Source organism: Crocuta crocuta, unplaced genomic scaffold (genome assembly GCF_008692635.1).
Source record: "Crocuta crocuta isolate KB4526 unplaced genomic scaffold, BGI_CrCroc_1.0 scaffold388, whole genome shotgun sequence".
NCBI lineage: Eukaryota > Metazoa > Chordata > Mammalia > Carnivora > Hyaenidae > Crocuta > Crocuta crocuta.
The window spans coordinates 1,380,277-1,394,777 of record NW_027528867.1 but is presented as its reverse complement, the minus strand read 5'-3'; the positions used below and the strand labels follow the sequence as shown (position 1 = coordinate 1,394,777).

Sequence of the window (14,501 nt, the reverse complement as noted above, 5' to 3'; positions counted from 1 at the left end):
TCACCATCCTTCCCCTCAACCCCAGGCAGTCATTGATCTCTTCAGCATCACTATAGATTACCTTGTCTTTTCCTAGTGTTGTATAAATAAGTAAAATCATACAATATGATTGTTTCTGCATCTTTTGCTCAGCATGATGTTTTGAGATTCTTCCATGTTGTATTGGTTCTGTTTCATTCTGAGAAGTATTCCTTTATGTGGGCATACTATTATTATTCACCTGTTAATGGATGTTTGAGTTGTTTCCAGTTTTTCGTAATGATAAATGAAGGTTCTAGAAAGATTTGTGTACAGGTTTTGGTAAGAACACATATTTTCATTTCTTTTGGGTAAACACTGAGTGAATTTGCTGAATCCTATGCTAAATATATATTTAATTTTATAAAAAATTGCCAAATTGTTTTCCAAAATAGTTGAACCATTTTGTATTTGCATGAGTGGCTTGTGAGAGTTCATTTGTTTTCTATTCTTGCCAGCACTTGGTATGGCCAATCTTTCAAATTTGAGCCATTTTAATACTGTAGGGTGGTATCTCATTGTAGGTGTTTTTTTTTTTTTATTTTTTTATTTTTTTTATTTTTGTGAGGGAGAAAGAGAAAGAACACAAGCAGGGGAAGGGCAGAGAGAGAGACAGACAGAGGTTCCCAAAGATTTCCTTCTATGTTTTCTTATGGAAGATTTTTAGTTTGGGCTTAGGTTTGGCTAAACTTTTGGTTTAGGTCTATGACCCATTTTGAATTAATTTTTGTACATTATGTGAGGTTAGGGTCCAAGGTTAATTTGTTCTCAGTATAGATGTCTAGTTATGCCAGCACCATTTCTCCTACTGAATAACCTTGGTCTCTCTGTTGAAAATCAGTTGAGTTTGTGTGTGTCTATTCCTAAACTTTCTATTTTGCATCATTATTTTTTAAATGTTTTTTGTTTATTTCTGAGAGAGACAGTGTGAGCAGGGGAGGGTCAGAAAGAAAAGGAGATACAGAATCTGAAGCAGGCTCCAGGCTCTGAGCTAGCTGTCAGCACAGAGCCTGACACAGGGCTCAAACCCACAAACCGGGAGATCATGCCTGTGTCGAAATCAGACGCTTAACCAACTGAGCCACCCAGGCGCCCCTTTGCATCATTATTTGTGAGTCTACCCTTAAATTCAGTTCCACATTGTCCTGTTTACTGTAGCTTTGTAGTATTTCTTTTTTTTTTTTTAAATGTTTTATTTATTTCTAGGAGAGAGAGAGAGAGACAGCGTGAGCAGGGGAGGGTCAGAGAGAGAGGGAGTCACAGACTGAAACAGGCTCCAGGCTCTGAGCTGGCAGTCAGCACAAAGCCTGACGCGGGGCTCGAACCCACAAACCGCGAGATCATGACCTAAGCGAAAGTCGGACGCTTAACCGACTAAGCCACCCAGGCGCCCCGCTTTGTTAGTATTTCTTGAAATTAGCTGGTGCAGATTCTCTAACTTGTTCTCTTATTTCCCTTAATTTTGACTATTATAGGTTTATTATTATTATTATTTTAAAATTTTTCATGAGACTATGACTCTAATAGTCTTACCCTCTGAGGTCGATTTACTATTTTGTTCCTCATAACAATTTTCAGAGAGTACCCAGTGTACTAAGATGATTACTGTTTCTTGGAAAAATGTTTAAATCTGATAATTGGTCTTCTCTCCTGATCTCTCATTTTATTGATTTGAGGTCAGGAGTTGATTGTGATCATATTCAGTATTCATCTGATAATTTATTGAGCTCTGTTGAGTTAACAGTTGAGCGGAAAATATCTGTCTTCTCTAAGGTTAGGCATTTTCTATGTCTTCTTCCTTTCTTAAGTATTTGGGTTGAGTTAGTTCTTAACATATTTTGATATTAATGATGGGTTTTACATACTGATATATACTGTATCTTATCTTGCTTAATTTAATACTTAACATTTTTGTTTGTTTACATTCTTTGAGTTGAGGGGTTTGTATGTAATAGCTTTACTGAAGCTTTATATCGTTGGATTGAGCAAATCTTGAATTCTTAAAAATTGGAAATTTATTTGGGAAGTTGTGTGAATGGTTTTGGTAGTAAAAAATATGAACATTTTTATTTAATGTTGTTTTTTTTTTATAAACAGAGGATGCCAGCCCCCATCAGATTGCGGGAGCTGATCCGGACCATCCGGACAGCCCGAACCCAAGCCGAAGAACGAGAAATGATCCAGAAAGAATGTGCTGCAATCCGGTCATCTTTTAGAGAAGAAGACAATACTTACCGGTGTCGGAATGTGGCAAAATTACTATATATGCACATGCTGGGCTACCCTGCTCACTTTGGACAGGTAGGCTGGGCTGAGACCTTATCTAGCAAGGCTAGACAGCTTGTTTGAATGACAACTCAGGAAACGTCAATGTTTTCCTCTCAGTGAAGACAGGATAATTTTGATAGTCTTGTAATCTGATCATTGTGGAACTGAAGGTAGAATTGAGAAAGTTGCAGACCTGGAAACACATGATACTGCTGTTAATTATGTTTTCCATTGAGAGTCTCTCATTATATGGATTAGACTGTGTTTTGATGGAGGCATTTAGCTTATTTAAAGATTGACCAGGATTAACAAGTAGATTGTGATTTGTCTATCAGAGGAGCTGGACTATACTGAGTATTTAAGAAATGTTTGCTAATGTTTCCTTAATTATATTCTGTGTGCACAATGATATAAGGAGGAACACTCAGAATAAATGTTTTTAGGTAAAAGAAATTAAGTTGCAACTTAATGGCATTTATGGATTTTGTCCTAATTACCTCTTTACTGGATTGGTGTGGTGACTGTGCCTCCTGATTTTCTACTACACACAAGTATATTTTATTAGATATAGCCAGTCTACGTTTTGAGCATGGTATTTGGTAATTGAGCAAGAAGTGCTTTCTTCTCTCTGTGTTTGTATATATGGGGGATGGAGTGACAGGGAAAGGTTTAGTGGGTTTTAAAATTCTTATTAATGATATTAAATTTTATCTTACATAATTTAAGAATTGTATTATATAAGTGTTCTTAAGGAAAAGATTGCAAATTTGANGTGACTGTGCCTCCTGATTTTCTACTACACACAAGTATATTTTATTAGATATAGCCAGTCTACGTTTTGAGCATGGTATTTGGTAATTGAGCAAGAAGTGCTTTCTTCTCTCTGTGTTTGTATATATGGGGGATGGAGTGACAGGGAAAGGTTTAGTGGGTTTTAAAATTCTTATTAATGATATTAAATTTTATCTTACATAATTTAAGAATTGTATTATATAATAAATAGTGTTCTTAAGGAAAAGATTGCAAATTTGGAAGAATGTGCAACATTAGGTAGGAGAAAAATAGCACCCATGTTTCCATTATTCAGAGATAGCTTTTGTTAATGTTTTGATGTATTTAATTTATCCAGAAAGATGGCTACATCTTTTATTCAGCTCAGTAACTCCAGTGAAAGGAGATTCCCACTTAGTTAAAATAAAACAGTAATGGATTGAATCTTACCAGACTGACTTGGGTTAGTTTTATGCTTATTTTGGGGCTGGGAGTGAGATCACCCTCTCTAGAAATACATGATTTAGAGTGGGAGATCATTAGTTTCCCAAAGGAGAATTGAGATTTAGTATCAGAGGAAAGGACCAGGTACTAGGTAGACAAAAACAACAGCTGTCTCCTCTGAATAAACATGTTACATGCTTTTACCACATCAAAAAGTGATCCAGGTTATACATTTAATGCATATCAGAGTATAAAGCAAATAGATGTTCATATATTTTTGTTGGTTGATTTTGAGTAGATCCATTTAGGTTTGATTTATAGAAATCTGATAATGTTGGGCTGTAAAGATAGTCAAAGATGGTGGGGGTGTCGGGAGTCTCTTAATCCTTCCACTCAGAGATAACGTTTATTAACATCATGGATTTGAAGGAGTTCTTTTAAGACCAGTTGTTGAATTTAAAATAATAGGATAGATTTGATACTAATGATAATTTCATTTGTGAAAGAGCATTCTCTATATTTCAAAGAGTCGTTTCTATACTGTGTTTAAATAAAATATGCTTTCCAGCTTTACTAGATGCATTTTTTGGGGCATTCTGGAATTTGTTTGATAAAACATCTAATTCTTAGGTGGAAAATGTTAGTACTCAAGGAAATGGTACTAAAATTGTAGCCCCCCCCCCCAGAAAAAAGGTTTTTTTGAGTGGGAATAAGAATCATAATTTTAAGTCCCTTAATCTAGTTCTTCTATTTGAATAAATCCTGGCCCTATCCAGTCAGTAATTTGGTACCTTGCCTATCAGAATTTTTTGTAACATAATCATAAGAAGATTCATATCTAGGTTCTCTCACCTGCATGTATGAATCACAGAACTATTTTCACTTAACTGTGTAAAAACAGCTACTGTTTATTGCGTTTTATTTGTTACACTTGTACTGTTCATTATGATAGCTAGTAGCTGTATAGCCACTGGTCTTTTGAAATGTGGCTCATTCAACTGAGGTGAATATTAAAGGAACATAAATTTTGGGGGGTATTTGATGCAGTTATTGGAAAACTTAAATGTTTTAGACAACTTGGGTATGTGACTCGATCAGTTGTAAATTTAATGAAATCTAAATACAGTTAAAATATTTCTGATGGATATATAGTGTACATATTGAGATGTGCTGTAAGTGTAAAATAATATACTGTATTTAGAAGCCGTAGTACAAAAGAAAGATGTAAAATATCTAATTTTTATGTTGATTATATGTTGAAATGGTATTTTAGATATATTGGGTTAAATAAAGTATTATTAAAACTAATTTCACCTGTTTCTTTTTACTTTTTACTGCAGTGTCTAACATGATGCTGTTTAATTGAAATAAAAATATGAGCCAGATATATAATTTAAAATTTTCTAGTAGCCACATTTGAAAAGTGTTTTAAACTTTAAAATAAAACCCACGAAGTGGGTAATATCTTCCTATTGCAGATGAGAAAACTGAAATTCAGAGATTGACTTGTTTAAATTCACACAGCTAGTAAATATTGGGGAGAGAATTAGAACTCAACTTTGTATAACTCTAAAGCCTATTCATTCTTTGGGTATAGTTTAAATCTAAATACATTTATTAAGTATTTATTTAATTACTTTAGTCCTGACTTTCTCTACAGAAGATTTGAGGTAACATACATGACCAGCATCTAATTAAAAAACAAAACAAACAAAAAAGGATGCTAGAAAATAAGAGTTGAGAGAAGGAAGAAATCAGAACCTAAAGCCACTATACTTGATGATGGTGAGGCAGCTAAGGCAAGAAAAAGAATCCAGTTATATGGTTGTTATAACCAGAATTTAAGAGCAGAACTACAGGAACCAGACTGCCTGGGTGTGAATTCGGCTTTGTTACTTTACTATCTGTGTTATTTTTTAAATGTTTATTTTAAGAGGGAGAGGGGCAGAGAGAAGGTGAGAGAGAATCCCACAAACCATGAGATCATGACCCGAGCCGAAATCAAGAGTCAAATGCTTAATTGACTGAGCCATCCAGGCGCCCCTACTATCCATGATTTTGAGCAAGATCCTTAACCTTTCTTGTCTCACTTTCCTCATCTGTAAAATGGGGAGAATTTTCATACTCCTTTATAGGGTTATTATTATGAAGATTAATTAGATTAGAAAATGTTAAACATTTATATTTTGTACATAAAAAACTTAGGTATTACTGATTTTACTATTTCCTCAAGGACAGCAAAAAAATTTCTTTGAAAAGTCACTGGATTCTAGGGCACCTAGGTGGCTCAGTCAAGAGTCTGACTTGGGCTCACGTCATGATCTCACGGTTTGTGAGTTCGAGCCCCTTGTTGGGCTCTGTGCTGACAGCTCAGAGCCTGGAGCCTGCTTCAGATTCTGGATCGCCTTCTCTCTCTGCCCTCCCCACCGACTCCAAAATAAATAAACATTAAAAATGTTTAAAAGAAAGTCACCAAATTCTAAAATAGATTTTTATTTATTTATGTACGTATGTATGTATATAATCTCTGCACCCAGTGTGGGGTTCAAACTCATGACCCCAGAATCAAGGGTTGCATGTTCCTCCAACTCAGCCAGCTAATCGCTCTTAAGATAGATTTTCTTATGTGAGTGTTTTACCTAGGAGCCTCTTGGTAATGTAAAAGAGTGTATCTTCAACATTTTTACGACAAAAGCCATGATAGATTTCCTGTACGGTTGGTAACCTTTCATGTGTCTGGCTTAAACACAACCCAGAAATAAAGTTGAGTAAAGAAGTTGGAGTAAATATAGGAGTAAAAAAATGGTGGCTGGGGGCCAGATTCTTTCACAGATGTGTTTTCTAATGCATAATACATTAAATTGTTTTGAATTTGCTGCCAATGTAAAAATCAAGAAACTGCTCATAGAAATCTGGATTTCTGGTTTCTCTTAGAAAATCAGAGGATTTTTGGGGCGCCTGGGTGGCTTAGTCGGTTAAGCGTCCGACTTTCGCTTGGGTCATGATCTCGCGGTTCGTGGTTCAAGCCCCGCGTCGGGCTCTGTGCTGACAGCCAGCTCAGAGCCTGGAGCCTGTTTCAGTCTGTGACTCCCTCTCTCTCTGACCCTCCCCTGCTCACACTGTCTCTCTCTCTCTCTCCTAGAAATAAATAAAAACATTAAAAAAAATTAAAAAAGAAAAAAAATCAGAGGATTTGATAACACTGGATGAACATTTTCCCATGGCACTAGTAGACTGGCGACCTTCTCTAGGCTGGCCTTAAGTTGTCTATTCTCATTTCCAGTCTGGCCTGCTGTACCTAATTATCTGTCTACAATCGTCTTCCCTTCCATCAGTAGAGTGTATATAGCACTCTACTTGCTTCCGTACTTTAAAGTTTTACAGCATTCTCCATAAGGTCTTATACACCTTTGGTGAAATTTATAGGTTCCTTGGAGCTCTTCTTCCTATTGCAGATAGCACTTTTAAAACTTGAATAATTAGGTTTTAGTTATACAGAAATATAGAAATGATTTTTGCGTATTTCTCTTCCTAGCAACATTATTGCATTTGGTTCTAAGAGTCCCTGTGGACTTCATTGTTTTCATGTAATCAGTGCTGTTGTCTGTAAATAATGTTAGTTTCCTAACTTTCCATCCTTAACCAATTTTTTTTTTTTAATGTTTTTTTATTTATTTCTAGGAGAGAGAGAGAGCGCGAGACAGCATGAGCAGGGGAGGGTCAGAGAGAGAGGGAGTCACAGACTGAAACAGGCTCCAGGCTCTCAGCTGGCAGTCAGCACAGAGCCCGACGCGGGGCTCGAAACCACGAACCGCGAGATCATGACCTAAGCGAAAGTCGGACGCTTAACCGACTAAGCCACCCAGGCGCCCCAATCCTTAACCAAATTTTTAATTTCTTTACTACACTGTACCTGTAGTAGAATGGTGATAGTAGGCATCCTTGTCTTGAGCACCCATAAGCCCAGATTGTGGTCTCCAAATACCATTTTACTCTAGGACCCATTAGAAAGATGGCTGATCTCAAATCTGAAGGAGATACACAGATTAAGCCTGAACTGTCTTACTCTGCCAGAAAGCATGATAAATTACAGAAGTCGTGTTAAAAGAATTTAGTAGCCACCAAAAGTGGCTTTTTGTTGTGCCCCAAAATGAGAAAATTTGAGCATTAATAAGGATAATAATAGTGATTGGAATATACCAAGTAAGTTTATATCAGTGAGTTCCTAATTATTAAATTAGAAAAAGCTCCATTGGTCACTTTTGGAGGATACTAGGGACTCATTTTGAAAATCGACATTTATCCTGCCTTTCCTAAACTTTCTGAAGGAACTATTGGTAACCCACTGGTACATATAGAACAGTTCCTCCTTAGAGGAAAATTGAGCTAATAAATAAAGAATAAAAGAATTAGAATATTAGCATTTTGCAATCCCTGGTCATCATCAATGCTAATGTCACAAATGAGAGACAGCCACCAGAAATAATTATACATTTCCTGATGAAAATTTATACCACCACCTATGAAGTGTTTTTGCTAAATTGAAACAAAGTAAAAACAGAAAAACCTGAATCTGATCAAGAATCCTTGTCTGCTTAACAAGGGACATTTATAAGAGCAGCATTGTTTCTAATATGAAAACATTGGAAACAATATGGTCACAAAAAAGAATAGGTAAGTTGTGGTATATTTACACCTGGGATACTATATTAGCAGTTAATATAATTGAATTAGAGATTTTTGTTTGGATGTGAGTAATACTCAAAGATCTTGAGTGAGAAGAGCAGGAATATGTTGCGATACTTACCATAAAGCTTAAAACATTCAAAAACAACCAGCGTGTAGTAAGGACATACATCATGGCAATGATGAACAGTAGTTTTGAGTTTTGGTTACTTGTGGGATAGAAAGAAGGAAATGGGATTGAGGCAGAGTGTACAGAAGGCTTCCATTGAATTTGTCATATTAAAAAACAAAGTAAGGGTAAAACATTAAGAGTTGATGAAGCTGGTTGGTGTGGTTCAGTGAGTGTTACATGATGTTTTTTGTTTATTTTTAAGTGAAATATTTCATAATTTTCTAAAATGGAGAAATGGAATGCAATCACACTGTTAAGTGTTTTATTTTTTTTTCCCCCTCTGCCAGAAGAATGAAACAGACTGGTCTCAAATACAGATTTTTATGTTGCCAGACTGCATAGTGGTAAAGTAGTCACAAGGCTTAACCTTTAAATGTGTGTGTGTTTGTGTATAAACTAGAAAGTTATTTCTGAATATTAAATTGAAATAAAGGTAGCTTTTTAAAATACCTAATCAGTCAGTTGCAGATCCATTAATGTTTATGTGCATCTTTTCATCAAGGTGATTATCACATCATAAAGCTCAAATGTTAAATTTAAAAGCAAATGTATATGTGCATTTGACCTTGTGGTAAATTGTTCTGAAAGCTAACAAAATAGGGGTAACTTTTTTCTTAAAGGGCAACCAGATTAAATGTTCATAAAGGGCAATGTTTGTACTTGCTTTAGAAAGGTGTAACAAGGCCAGAAACCTTTTTTTAAAAATTGCTTTGAAATTTGGAGAAAATGGAAACACTGAGTTATCTAGAAAAGGTTTATAAAAATCAAATTGTCAGGCTTTACCTGAAACCTATCAAGATATTTTTGGGGGTGACCTACATATTTCAAAACTCTCCCAGGTGATTTTGATCAGTCAGGTTTGGAAACCACTTCCTTAAGGCATTGTATTCCAAAGGGAACTGGTAACTTCACTCTTCTAGGCTTGTTGCTAATGGCTGTCTGAAATGTTTCTGCTGAGAAAAATTCTTAGGCCAATTTAAGGATCACTTGTAGAGAATTAGTGACTGCCATACTTGCCTTGAAAGCAGGGAGTGGAGGGCAGTGTTAGGGTGATCTTTTATGATATGGCCAGTTATCTTAATGATGAGGAAACTGAGGCCCAGGTTGTTGAAATAATTTGCTTCAGGCTTTTCAGCTAAACCCAGGTTTAGGGTTCTAAATCAAATTGTTTCTTTCTATTCCACTATAAATAGAAAGAGTTAGGAAATAAAAGAGATAGGAAATCTTTTTCTAATTTTTTTTCTTACTGTTTCTAACCTACATGAGTGCCCTTCCTAACTTGTTTTCATATAGCTTGTGCATAATTGTCACAAATAAATATATATAAGACATATACATATATATGTTCCATAGGATATATATATATATATCACATTTATGATATATATTCAGATGTTGGTTTCCTTTTATGTACTTCTCAACTGGGTATCTGTGAGAATGTCTAGTACGTTGGTACTAGTTTTGTAAACTAGTAACTTATGAAATTAAAGCAAAACCGTAGCAACTCAAAAACAATTGGAAAGTAAGTCCTATATAAAGAAAATCAGTGAATAGCTGAGAGTTAACACAATGAGATCTTTGGGATGGAAGGTAGGAGGGGAGAGTGAGAAGGTTGCTGTTGAAAAGCCAGTAGAAAGAGCATTGTTGACAAGGAAGACACTGATGCTGAAAAATACAAAATAACTGCCAGCAGAAAAAAAAAATAATAGCCATCCCATGGATTAGAGATAAGGAATGGACGTACTTCTTAAGCTCCTGCAGCATTACAGGTATAATAGAATAAGACAGTAATCGTTCATTATAAATTTAAGTTATTTTTATTTTATTTATTTTTTTTAAATGCTTTTTTAAATTTATTTCTAGGAGAGAGAGAGAGAGACAGCGTGAGCAGGGGAGGGTCAGAGAGAGAGGGAGTCACAGGCTGAAACAGGCTCCAGGCTCTGAGCTGGCAGTCAGCACAGAGCCCGACGCGGGGCTCGAACCCACAAACTGCGAGATCATGACCTAAGCGAAAGTCGGACGCTTAACCTACTAAGCCACCCAGGCGCCCCTAAGTTATTTTTAAAAAGCCGATTCTTCCCATTTATTGAATTGTATTTTCCTAAGATTTTGGTCTCAAATTTTCAAAGTGTTTTTCACAAAACAATTCCAAGACTCAAGTGTTTTGTTTTGTTTTGTTTTGTTTTGGTTAGTTTTTCACATTACATGTTATTCAGTTTTGGAGAGGGAATAGTTTTCCTAGGTTGTTTTTTCTTTTTAATTAAAGCATTAATTTTTCTAACCACAAGTTAAAAGTTCCCTTCGTCTTGCGGTTTTAAACTTTTTCCTCCTAGTCCAATATTACTTATCTTTTGAATAGATAATGACAGTTCATTGATGGAAAGTGTAAAAGATACAAAAGAATAGATAATGGGGGTGCCTGGGTGGCTCATTAGCTTAGTGTCCAACTCTTGATTTTGGCTCAGGTCATGATCCAAGGGTAAGGGGACCGAACCCTGTGTCTGGCTCTGTGCTGAGTGTGGAGCCTGCTTGAGAATTCCTCTCTCTCTCTCTCTCTCTCTTTCTCTTTCTCTCTGCACTTCTTCCCCTGCCTCTAAAATAAAAAAAATAAAAATAAAGTAAGAATATACGATGAAAACTCCATTTTCTGCCCTCTTCCAGTCACTTAGTTTCCTCTTTATAGGCAACCGTCTCTTGTCTATCCCTCAGAGATATTTTATCCATCTCCAGGCAATGGAAATGCCCCCTCCCCTTGCACTTTCTGCTTCTTGATCTGTTTTGAAGATTAGCTCATATCAATTTTAAAAAAACTTCCTGTTTTTCCAGCTTTTTGGACATACTCATGGTAGCGTATCCAGAGTAGTATTCCATGATATTTATGAATTGTGATTTATTAAGCTGATACCTTTGATGCACATTTATTTCCAGTGTTTATTTTTAATTTTTAAGTAAAAAATTTTTTTTCTAATAATTTTCAGAGAGTGTGCGAGCACATGAGGTGGGGAGGGCCAAAGAGAGAGAGAGGGAGACACAGACTCAGAAGCAGGGTCCAGGCTCTGAGATGTCAGCACAGAGCCAGAGGCAGGGCTCAGACCCGCACTGTTCGATCATGACCTGAGCTGGATGTTCAACTGACTGAGCCACCCAGGCTCCCCTTAAATTTTTTATTTTAAGTTGGCTCCACACCCATTGTGGGGCTTGAACTCACAACCGTGAGATCGGGAGTCTCATGCTCTGCCATCTGAGCCAGCCAGGTGCTCCTCCATTCTTACTGTTTAAGTAATACTACAAATGAGTAATACCCATTATTTTGCACATGTGTGAATGTAAATGTGTAAGTTTCTAAAAGTGAAATTGTTGAGTCAAATGATACGTGTATTTGTAATTTAGATAGGCCAGATCTTTCTCCTTACAGCTTGTGAGTGTGTTTCTTTTCTAATAACTTCACTGAGGCTTATTTTGTGTCTCACCCTTTTCAACTGTATAGTTCAGTGATTTTTTTAAAAAGTAAATTTACCTAGTTGGGTTTGCATATATTTTATGAGGAGATTAAACTCCATTTCATATGTTTTTTTATAAATCATTTTTGTTTTCTTTGAACTGTCCATATTTTTTGCCCATTTTTGTACTGAGTTGCTGCTCTTTTTGAAAATCAATTTGTAGGATTCTGTTATATAAGATTTCATGTCTGTGAAATGAGTTGGAAATAGTTTTTCCAAGTTTGTCATTTGTCTTTTGACTTTGCTTACAGAGTTTGGTGTAAAAAAGCAAAACTTATTTTTTATCGCTGTGGTTGTGTCACTATAAAAGCTGAACTGTTTACCGTAGTCTTAAAGCATATGCTAGATTTGTGGGTTGGTGTTTCAGGTGAGATTTTCAAGTAACTTTCAGTGAGTAGTACTGAATTTGAGGTTGTTACCTAAGGGGCAGAAACATTTAATTGATTTCCCTATTCTTCTGTAAGTCACGTGAGAATTGTGGTTTTAGTGGTTGCTGCTCAAAAATGGATGTCCTTCCCTCATATTTACCCAAAACCCAATTGTACACCCCTCCATCCTTTTTCTTTTTCAACAGTTGAAAACTTGGTACTACTCTTAAAGATGAAACATAGTACTTTCTCAGCACTATTGCTGGACACCTAAGTGTCGAGTATGATCAAAGTTAACCCTTCACCGGAGGATATTTTTCAAATGCCATTTCCAGTCTGTAATCTTATATTCCTTCTCAAATTTGCCGTCTTTATAAAGTAAATGCTTATTCTTGATGCAGAGTAACTGTACCAATGGGGAATATTAAAAATAATTAATTTCATGTTTGTCCCTTTAAATTGTAGTTTTTGTTTTCACTGTTTAGTTTTTTAGGTAAGTTTTCTGTAACAAGTACACTTGTTACAGAAAACCAACAAATTGTACTCGTTAGTCACTGATGACTTTTACTGTGACTGTTTTAAAACTTGGCCCTAAGAAAATACAAAGTAATATTAATGTATAAGAGTAAAGTCTGTCTTTCTCATTAGTTCATCTTAACACAGAAATCTTAGATAATTTATTTGAAGCATAATTCAGTAAAGATGATAAAAATTTTAGTGATACCTGACCATTAAAGATTTTTTTCACTGCTAAAATATTCATTTATAGGATTATTAAATGGGAAGATTAAAAAGCCTTCCATTTGAAAAAGAGTTAGGATTTTCTGATAATACTTTAGCTTCTAATTTTCTCATTCATCTCAGCAGTAATTTTTCTGCTGATATTGTAAAAATGACTTTCATCTTCTATTTCAGAAATTGGTTTTTAAAATTTAAATTGAATGCATAGAAGGAAAGGAAGGGTTGTTATATAATCTTTGTCAGTTTCAGAGGGCATTTCCTGTTTTGGATGTTGGTTATTCTTGGAGGCTTCTTTCATTTGTTCATTGTGGTGTAGCCATTCTGATAAGTTTAGGTGCTGCTTCTACCTTTTTTTTTTTTAATGTTTATTTATTTTGAGATAGGGGCAGAAAGAGAGAGAAAGTGAGAAAGTGAGAGAGAATCCCAAGCAGGCTCCATGTTGTCAGCGCAGAGCCCAACGTGAAACTCAGTCTCACGAATTGTGAGATCATGACATGAGCCAAAGTCAAGAGTTGGATGCTTAACTGACTGAGCCACCTAGGTCCCCCAACTTTAAGTGTTTCTCTAATGCAGATAAATTGAGAGAGCAATTTTTAAATAGCTTGAAACAGTTTTGTGAATTCTTTTCCATACTCCGTTTCACTTTTGAGCTTACAGGCAAATCCAGATGGGGAGTAGTCTCACATGATTTTACACTGTTGTATGCAGGTCAGCATTTGGGCCCCTTTCCTTGGGATGCAGTGATTCTAAATGGGAACATAGTTTGCAAAACTCCTTGGAAAGCCTATCATAGGTACACCTTTGAAAACCATTGCTATAGAAGGAATTTTGGCCTTTTCCATGTTAGTCAAGATGGAATGATAAAGTATATTGAAGTGATTGTGACTTTCAAGAAAAGCTAAGTAGAGAGACAAACTGTTTAACACAAAGACTCTTAAGCTCTGAGAATTTTTAACAGTTATGTAAAAAAGAAGTCACAGAAGACATTTTAGGTTAATTCCACTCCTGAGATTTCCTCTGGCTTTTTTTCCCCTGTATATTTTTATTCCTCTCACTTCTCCCTACTACATGGTTCAAGCCCAAAATGTAGCACTTTCCCTATTATATTAAAGTTAGTTGTTCTTTATCGCCTCTTCAGTTGTATATTCCTGATTTGTTTTTAAGTTTATTGATTTATTTTGAGAGAGTGCACATGTGTGCATGTGTTGGGGACAGCAGAGAGAGAGAAACAGAGAGGGAATCCCAACCAAGCTCCATGCTGTTGGTGCAAAGCTCGATGTGGGGCTCCATCTCATGACCCATGAGGTAGTGGCCGAGCCAAGATCAAGAGTTGGATGCTTAACCCACTGAGCCACTCAGGCACTCCTATTCCTGACATTTATGATAGTGTTTGATGTATTTCCAGTTATTGAGGGTTTTTTTTTAAATTTTTTAATGTTCATTTATTTTTGAGAGAGAGAGAGAGCACGAGCAGAGGAGGGGCAGGAGAGCAAGACACAGAATCAGAAGCAGGCTCCAAGCTGTCAGCACAGA

The 14,501-nt window shown here is 35.9% G+C and overlaps 1 protein-coding gene across 1 annotated transcript in view; it reads left to right on the top strand.

Moving 5' to 3' along the window:
• AP1G1 (adaptor related protein complex 1 subunit gamma 1) overlaps positions 1-14,501 on the top strand; it is an 81,202-nt gene that overhangs the window by 21,533 nt on the left and 45,168 nt on the right. Inside the window, exon 2 of the mRNA XM_077756355.1 lies at positions 2,116-2,319. Coding sequence (XP_077612481.1) covers positions 2,119-2,319 — 201 coding nt within the window. The 5' untranslated portion in view covers positions 2,116-2,118. The remainder of the gene's footprint in view (positions 1-2,115; positions 2,320-14,501) is intronic.